Below are 10,171 nucleotides of genomic sequence, written 5' to 3'. Positions count from 1 at the left end.
GTTTCCGCATCATATTAAGGATTGGCCGGCCATAAGAATGGAATCCATGTATCCTAACTTACTTGCATTTGATTTGCTAAATAGTTAGGTTCTAATACATCTCATCCTCTTACATATTATTATCCTAACTTACTTGCATTTAATGCATATCTTAGGAATTTAGAAAAATTAAACAGCTGACCAAGAACTCCAAGGGGTAATTAGAAAATTAATGGAATCCTGGGAATTCTAAGGGGTATTTTTTGCAAGATAAAAGTTCAGGAGTATTTTGTGGCAAATTAAAGTTCATTTACCCATAAGGGTTATTGACTGTTCAGCAGAGAACCAATGATAATTCTCCACATCATTAATAAAATACATGAGACCCGCACCCCTTACGGTGGGGCCAATGAATTTATTAATGGGTTTTATGGGTAAAAATGGAATATTATGATGGGTTCCACAGCCAGCTGAGCAGATATCGCGTTCAGCTAATACGAGTCAAACATCCTAAAGTTTGTAAAGGTGTCTTTCTATATATATCAGTAAAAGATGACAGACTAGGACTATCAGTAAAAAGCAGTCAAAAGACCACAAGGAAACCGGAACCATGAGAAGAGAAACAAAGAAACATGCTGCAATTTGCTACACTAGTGCTTTGAGCAATCAGCAGGCATGAAGGTAACCTTCTTGTCCACACTGTCATAACCGACCAAGAAGTTCATCTGGGACAAGTTACCAAAGATAGCAAGATCATTTGATGGTATCATGACGAAGCAGACCAGATCCTCTTCCAGCTTGACAAATGTGTTTATTGGCTTCAACACAACATCTGCTCCGGTGAAATGCACGGTGATAGGAGGAACGTCGAAATCCTGAGCAGTTCTGTAACACAGAGTTAGTAACCTGTGTGGGTCTGGAACTGGTTCAAGATCAATCGCGCTCTTCACGGCGGATTCCACTTCTTCATAGAAATCAGGTGGGATCATCGTCAACGTCGTGCCGGAGTCTATGATTATGTTACCCTCCTCAACATCATTGCTGCTCTTCAATGCTTTCTTGTAAGCCAACTTCTTTTCTCCGACACTGACTCCTTCGAGCGTCAGATAGTAGAATGTATCGGGGGATTTCGAAACCAGTGGAGTCGAAACCGCTCCTTCACCGGAAACAACAGCTGCGCTGCCAAAGTTCAATTTACTAGTGGCATTATAAGATAATGGAGCCAAGCAGTAGGAGAATTTTCCACCAATGGAGGAACCCAGTTGAGAAACTAAAGAGAGTGAACCCCCACCGAGGCCAACAAGACCAGAAGTTAATTTGTCGAAGGTACCACCGTTGTTGTGGCCACACCCAAATACAACCTTTGGGAGGGCGACCGGCTTGCCGGAAGTAGAATCCATGGTGACTGTTTCGGATGCAAGTAATCCATTAGTAAAGGATTGATCCCCATATTTATACATATACTCACAAGCACCACTAGAACTACAGGTTGCAGAGTTTAAATCGTCGCAGGGCTTAGAATTGCATGACAGGTCCCTGTACGTAGAGGAATTTTTAGGATCGAAGAGAGGGGATGTTTGATGGAAACAGTAATCGCAAGGTTTGCACTGTGTCCATATAAGATCACTGCCGGTATCAGCAATAGCGAGCATCTCTACCGGTGGAGTACCGATAGAGATTTTCATAAGGTACGTCCCACTGTCGGGGTAGATAGTTGATTGGACGCCGTCCGGAGAGAGCTTTGATGTGTTGAAATGATTGGCGCGAGATATCGACCGGCGGAAGGCATTCCGCAACAGCTCTGAACGAGATGCAGAGGGGATATATAATGGGGAGAGTGGTGAGTCACGGTGGATGAGATCGACTCTGAAACCGCCATTGCCGGCTTCTATGAGAGAAAAGCATGAGAGACAAATCGAGACGGCTATGACCACGAAGAACAGACGTGAAGAAGACATAGTGGCCATGGCGCTTTGGTATAGACTACAGAGTGAGAGTTGCCTGGGAAGAAAGTTTCTGATTAGGGAATACTTATAGAGGAAGAGGAAGAGAGATAGATGGAAAGGTGGAGAGATTTTGGTAACGTGGCGTTAATGGTGTTGTCTTTTAATGGCGGATAAAGACGAGATTTGGAGGATCCTTCTAATGACTGTAGAACTTCCAAAATTGATGGTGTGTTCTTTAATTGTATGGATTTCGTTCAGACTAATGAGTCTGAACCCACAGACTCACCGAGTCACCTTAATGCTTGGATTGCTAATAGGTGTGATCATTAATAACCAAATGCAGGAGATCGAACTAAAATTTTCGATTAATTAAATTGATTGGTTTGGTTTTGGTTCGGTATTTTTGAAAATTAAAAATATCAATTTAATTTAGATAATTAATATAAAAAAACAATAATTAACCAAACCGTTTGATATATTTATATTTATATTTATTTTAGTTTTTTTTATTTGATTTTAATTAAAGCTAAGGGTCCAATCAATTGAAGCCAAAGGAATGTGCTTAATTTCTTATTATATTTGCTGTGGAATTTATTATAGCAAGTTGTGACCAAGTTGGTCACTTAATGCTGGTTATGTGTTGATCAATACCATGGATTCAAGGACGTTTGTGCCCAAATGCAAATAAGCTTTTTTTTTTTTTTTTTTTTTTCATGTGAGAGTCTTCGTCAGTTGTGTTAAAGTTGTTATCGGGTCGGATTCCAATCGGATCCAGCAACATCTGAATTCAATCCGACTTGTGAAATCTGAATCCAATCCTATGCCCAATGGGATAATGTGAATCTTGAATTGGATTCGAATAATATTGTACCCGGTCGAATTCAGATCATATCCGGTTTTGCTTTATAATTTTAAAAATAAAATGATAAATTAAAATGTAATTAGTTAGAACTTATATATAATAAATTTATATAAATATAAAATATTGAATTTGTTTTATATATAATTTTATATATTGTATAATATTTAAAATTTTATATTTTTATATTTATTTGTTATAAGAAAATGTATATACACTTTGTATGCACATGGCAATTTTAGATAATGATGATAATGATATATAGTCATAGTGTTCAAAATTTATACAACTTTTTCATATTTCTATATGGATAAAAATAATTATTATTTATCACATTTATATGATATTAGAGATGTGACAACATGTTTTCTACAAACTTTATGTATTATTTTCTATGCTTATATTTTTAATTTTTATTATTAATTATGACATTGTGGGTTGATTTTACTGACCTCTATGATTAAATTGCTTTCCTACCACCTAGATGGAAGAATAGTTTTGTTTTTAGAATAGTTCTAAAAAATATGTTTTTTATATTGTCAATTATTGGATATAGATCTAATTAGTAAAATTTGTTGGTGAGAAAAAAGTTCCTAAATATAGGATTTAATGACGGAGAATGGGAGTCAATACCTTAATATAATTTATGAGTGGGAATAGAATGAGGAGAAAAGTAGTAGTTCAAATTACATTTTTTTGCCCATATAATTCAAAGTGCATATATACATATATATACTTTTTCTATATCATACATTTCTTTATCATATATTTTATTTTGTATAAAAATAATTATTAGTTATCGTACATTTCTTTAATATGATGATGAACATACAATATTATTGATGTGTCCAAAATATTTTCTACAAAACTTATGTATCTTTTTTAAATTTTTATTATTTAATTATGACATTAAAAGTTGATACATTTGACCCAAAATTTGAGTTGTTGACCTAGCACATGTTGTGTTAGATATAGATCTGATTTGTAGAATTTATTAGTGAAAAAAATACTTTAAATATAAGATTTAATGAGTGAGAAGATTTGAGTCAATAATATAAATGTAGGACTTAATGAAAGAGAATTAAATAGGTAAAAAATAGTAAATGGCATAATGCATGAATCCACACTAATCATTGGAGTTGTTTTGTAGTGTGGATGAATTATGTGGATCAAACCACACCACACCTGCCCATACACATGTTCTATCTAAAATGTGGTGCAGTTCAAATGTTTCATCCACATTGTATCTTGATTCTATGTAGATCACATACAATATGTGAAATGATTTATATTGTTGATTAAGGATAAAAAATATTATATTTTATAAATAAGATAAAGAATAAAAAGTAATGCAAATTAACCATGATTATTTAAGGATAATAAGGGCCAATACACTAATATATATTTGTTAGTAAAATTAAAAATTACATAAATCCTAATTTTAAAGTTAAATTAATAAAACTTATTAACAACAAAAACAAATTTACCTAACAATAAATACAAGTTAGTATAATTCTTTTAATTATAATAAAGGGCATTAGTTTTGAAATTAAACTTGTAAGTTTAAAATTATTTTAAAACATGTATGCTCAGTGGTGATTCAAGCTGTGTTGGCCTGAGGGAGTAATCTGATGAAGGAATCAGCCTTTTCTCAACAACCAACGAAACATCATGAGTCATGAGAGCAGCATTTGTTTTTTTTTTTCATCTTCTTTTTGCATTCGAAGAATTTAAATTGGAAGGAAGTGGTAGCCATCCTAGAGGGGCAAGAGAGACACTGTACGTAATCTGAATTGCTGACCCGGTTCGTTGAACCATTGAACTGTTGATCTGAATAATGAACCATTGAGAACGAACCATCTATTTGAATCACACGATCAGACCGTATATATATAATAAAATAATCGGACTGCAATTTTAAACAAATGGAATGTCGGGTTTCAGACTTTCAGAACCATATTTGTGTCATTAATGCCAATGGGCCCATCAATCATACTAAGTTACTAAACCCGCTACTGTTACGAGTCTTCAGTATATAACACACCACAATCCATTACATACGTGTCTGCTGAGTGGCTAAACTGATTGACTAATTGCTTGTGCTTTTAATGAATATATTATTAAGTTGGTTACAAACTCTTTAATGGCAAAAGCTGAAGTTGGTTTGTTTCATACGTTAAATAACTCCACAACATTATTATGATTTAGCTGTGCCCATTAGACTGCAATCTTGACCCCAATCCATTTTATCCATTTAATTCACTCATCTTTTGGAATACATCCATATCTAGAGGTGGAAATTGGGCAGATTGGGTTGGTACGGTATGGGTTGAGTTTCTACCCAACTCATATAACCCGCCAACCCATTAATGACCCAATTAGTAGAATTAAGTGGGTTGGATTCAATCCAAATTCACCTTAACCCAGCCCTAGATAAAAATAATGAAAATTACACAAAAAAGAACCCATAAAATAAAGAAAAATAACATAAATTACAAAAAAAACAACAAAGAAATACACGAAAAAATAACATAAATTATGAAAAAACCGAGAAATTGAAGAAAAATAACATAAATTACAAAAAAAATAACAAATAAATATAGGAAAGATAACATAAATTACAAAAAATCAAAGAAATAAATGGAAAAATAACATAAATTATAAAAATAACCTAGAAAATAACATAAATTACAAAAAAAGTCCAGAAAATGAAGAGAAAACTTCACCTCCACTTCAATGTCCAAATCCCTCCAGCTTGTCTCCAGATTTAAGAGTTGAGAATAATTCCTCTTGGTTTGTTGTGTTGCTATCCAAGTCTCGAAATTACCCAAGTTCATTGATCCTATTACTCCTCCAATTCCCGGATAAAAACAGAGGTATTGTAGCTGAATTCTTGATCAATGGTGGCGGTGCACCCACTGCCATTGGCTCTCTCTCATGCAAGATATGATAAATTCATCTGTTCTTCATGTGAAATGGCTCAAAGTCACCGATCACGACCTGAAAATGGGTGGTGGAGAAGAATCCAATGGCACACGTGATGGTTGATATTGCTAGTTGGGAAAATGCGAGGGATCCATTGATAAAATTGGAGAGAGAGGGGTACAGTGTAAGAAGAGAATCAAAATATCATCAAAGGTAATGGTTATCCGTTGGGTACCCATGACCCAACCCACCCAAACCATTAAGTCACCTTTTATTGGGTTACCCAACCTGTAGTGACCAAGAATTAAATGGATACAACCCAACCCATCAATTAATGGTTGGGTTGGGTGGATTGGCAGGTTGGGTTGAAAAGTTGCCATCCCTATCGATATCCACTCAATCTATTGGCACGTCAATATGGGTCGAGTAACCCATTAGGGTCAGTGGAAAAGGGTCAAGGTGTGTTAGATCAAGGATACCCATTAGGGTCAGGATGTGTTGGGCTGTGCGGGTCAGGATAGGTTGGGTCAAAGTCAATTTAATCTATACTTGCCAAATCTCAAAAAAACAATAGTTGAAGTGATTCAAACCCATGCCTCTTAGCACGTCCACATTTCCTTTTGAGATTAAAAGTGAAATAAAATAGATTTTATTAACTTTCGTGTTCACATACAATTTTACACAAAAACAATATCATAAAGTAATTTTATGAAAAGGATTTTTACGAAATCACTTTTACAAAAGTGCTTCTATAACAAAACACTTTATAAAAGTACTTTTACACGAAAGAATTTTTGTGAAATACCTTTTATAAAAGTACTTTTACAAAGCATTTTATGAAAGTACTTTTACAAAAACACTTTTATGAAAGCACAAAAGCACTTTTGTAAAAGTACTTTTTTGAAAGCATTTTTACAAAAGTACTTTTACACGAAAGCACTTTTATGAAAGTACTTTTATGAAAGTACTTTTACAAAAGTAATATTACACGAAATCACTTTTATAAAAGTACTTTTAAGTTAAGAAAATAAGAGAAAGACTTGAGTTGAATGAGAATGGTTCGATGATTGATGAACCAGTCGAACCTTGTGTATTTATAGATTTAGAGTTAGAGTTTATGTACAACACTCAATTAGAGGATCAGATTACACTGAGCTCTATAAGATAGAGTTTATCTTAGGCTGAACTCTATTTGATAGAGTTTATCAAGTTAGTTGAATCCTATCACAATCCAGATAGAGATATGTGATGAACTTATCACAAGTTCATCGCATATCTGTTTGTACATCAGTATCTGATGACATGGCAGCATCTGATGACATAGCAATGGTATTATCCTCAATACGCCCCCTCAAGCAAATGGGCATTGGGAACACATGCAACTTGTGCATTGCGGCTAAAAAGCAAGGAGAAGCTAATGGTTTGGTGAAGATGTCAGCCAACTGACCCAGCAACTGAATGTGATGAAGCTAGAGGGATTTCTTGAGAAGATGATCTCGTAAGAAGTGAAACTTGACTTCAATATGGTGAGTCCTTGCATGAAAGATCAGATGAGCAACAAGATAACATGCTCCAACATTATCACAGTAAAGTGACGGAGCTGATAGGAGTCAGATTCCGAGATCCATTAAGAGGGACTGCAACCAAATTAATTCAGTAGTAGTATTTGCAAGAGACCTGAATTCAGCTTCTGTACTTGCTCTAGCAACCTTCTACTACTTCTTGGCACTCTAGCTCACTACATGTGAACCAAGATAAACACAATAGCCACCAGTAGAACGACGGTCATCAAGGCATCCGGCCTAGTCAGCATTGGAGAAGGCAATGAGACGAGTGGAGGATTGAGAAGAGAAGAATAAAGTGTGATCTAGGGTATGTAGAAGATACCGAAGAATACGCTTAACTGCTATCCAATGTTCATCCATGGGATTATGTAAAAACTGGCAAGCCTTGTTAATTGTAAAGCTGATGTCAAGACGAGTGAGAGTGAGATACTGCAATCCTCCGACGATACTCCTGTACTGAGATGGGTCAGAGAGAGATGCTCCATGAAGCCTAGAGAGTTTAGTAATCACTACCATAGGAGTGGAGAGAGACTTCGCACCATCAAGGCCAACACGATGAAGGAGATCAATGATATACCGGCGCTAACAAAGATAAAGTCTAGTATGATCTCTGTGAGCTTCAATACCCAAGAAATAATGTAGGTCACCAAGATCCTTAAGCTGAAACATTTGGCTCAGTTTGCTTATCACAGACTAAAAAAGAGTTGGTGAAGTCCCAGTGAGTATAACATCATCCACATATAATAACAAATATATACGATGAGCACCATGAGAATAAATAAACAGAGAGGGATCACAATGAGAGGTACAGAAGCCTAGTTCAACAAGCTTAGAGCTAAGGCGTGAGAACCAAGCTCGAGGAGCCTGTCGAAGGCCATAGAGTGCCTTGGACAATTTGCACACATGAGTGGGGCGATCAGCATCCTCAAAACCCTTAGGTTGCCACATATATATATTCTCAAGTGACAAGCGCATTGAGAAAAGCGTTGTCAAATTCCAGTTTCCGAATGACCCACTGATGGGAAACTGCATAAGAGAGAATAGTATGAATGGTGGTGGGTTTAACGATTGGACTAAAGTTGTCGGAAAAATCCACACCCGGTATCTAAGTGAAACCCTGAGCAACAAGTTGGGCTTTATAGCATTCCACAGATCCATCAAGTTTTCTTTTGATCTTATACACCCACTTAGAGCCGACCACATTCATTGAAGGATGATATGGTACGAGATCCCAAGTCTTATTTTGAATAAGAGCCTGAAACTCTCTAGACATCGCATCACATCAATTACGATGTTTAGTGGCTTTGGAGTAAGTGTTGGGTTCAGATTCAGTAGCAACAACAGATGCATTATAACAAAGAGGAAGAGGGTAACGAGTGGCCAGAGAGGCCTCAAAGCGCATGGACTGGGTAACCATAGAATGAGTGTGCCGAACAGGAGTAGGAATCGGTTGTGTGGAGTCCAAGAGATCTTGAACCAACTGAGTTCGAGGTCGAGTATGTGGTAGTTCATCTGAAGTAGAAACAAGTCCAACACTCTCAACATCAGTGTTGCAACTATCCGATCTGGGTGCATCAGTCCCGGGAGATGTCTGAGGCGAAGATGGAGTTACAGGAGAAAATCCCCTTTGTTAATTTATACAAACTAGAAAAAGTATGACGCCATCAGTACTGGAACCCGGAGATAGTGTCAGTTGTGGCAACCCAGGAAGCAACTCTTCATCAAAGATAACAAGGTGGCAAATGTAGAGGTGACCTGTCTTGACATCATAACAGTGGTAACCCTTGTGAGAGGAATTGTACCCCAAAAATATGCAAAGAGAAGACCTATAATCCATTTTATGCCAATTGTATGGTCACAGAAAATGGTAACATGCACAACTAAAAGTACGAAGCATAGAATAATCTGGTGTGTGTTGAAATAAAATTTCATATGGTGACTTGCCTTTGAGAGTCTGAGAAGGGATGTGGTTAATCAAGAAAACCATAGGAGCTGGTCCCCATACATCTGAATAAATCTAAATAAATCAACTCTAATGGATGACTATATTGGACTCAACAGGGGTTGGTCCCCATACATCTGAATAAATCAACTCTAATGGATGACTATAAGAAGTAGACAAAGTGGAGAGGGGAAGACGATGACTCTTTCCTAATTGACATGCATAACAAAATGGTAAACTAAACGAACCATTGTAGGGAAGACCAAACTGAGAGATCACACGCCAAACCACTTTGATTGAAGCATGTCCAAGCCAATGACGACAGACCCAAACTTATGCTTTTTCACCAACAAATGCAGTACTACCGGATGACAGAGCAGAAGTGATAGACGCTGAAGTAGGGAACTGATAGAGTCCACCTTTACTGGGCCCGCGGAGTAGAACTCTCCCCATATGGTCCTTCAAAAGAAATAAGAAGGATGAAATTCAAAGACAACATTGTTATCTTTGGTAAATTTTTTGACAGAAAGCAAATTCTTTGTAATGGAGGGAACATAATAAATATCCTCGAGATAAAATTTATTGTCATTATGAGAAATAACTAAAGAACCAATATTTTTTATCTCCAAATCTGTGCCATTACCGATTTTCACCTGATCAGACCCTCCATAGTCTGATCAAATCTATAGATTGTCTAGATCAAACTGAGATGGGGAATCAGTGTGAAAAGCAGCTAGATCAGGAGTAGGGTTTTGAGCAGGCTGCCGATCACCACCAAGATATGAAATATCAAAACAACACTTGCATTTCCAAACAGCATGGCCAGGAATGTTACACAATTGGCAAACAATGGTATTGTCGCCTCCTCTACCACGTCCGGAACCATCATTTTGATTCCCACGACCACCTCCACCTCTTCTACGCTGTGAGTTATTGCACGACTACTAGGATTGTT

At 36.5% G+C, this 10,171-nt stretch overlaps 1 protein-coding gene across 1 annotated transcript; it reads right to left on the bottom strand.

Moving 5' to 3' along the window:
* Nucleotides 1-519: 519 nt before the first annotated feature.
* On the bottom strand, nt 520-1,970 carry LOC104588108 (aspartic proteinase CDR1-like). Its single transcript, XM_010245928.2, has one exon. The coding sequence runs from the start codon at nt 1,944-1,946 to the stop codon at nt 630-632; it is 1,317 nt and encodes a 438-aa protein (XP_010244230.1). The 5' UTR covers nt 1,947-1,970; the 3' UTR covers nt 520-629.
* Nucleotides 1,971-10,171: the final 8,201 nt, after the last annotated feature.

Source organism: Nelumbo nucifera, chromosome 1 (genome assembly GCF_055504915.1).
Source record: "Nelumbo nucifera cultivar China Antique chromosome 1, China Antique-T2T, whole genome shotgun sequence".
NCBI classification, from domain to species: Eukaryota; Viridiplantae; Streptophyta; class Magnoliopsida; order Proteales; family Nelumbonaceae; genus Nelumbo; species Nelumbo nucifera.
This window is presented reverse-complemented; position numbering and strand designations above follow the sequence as displayed.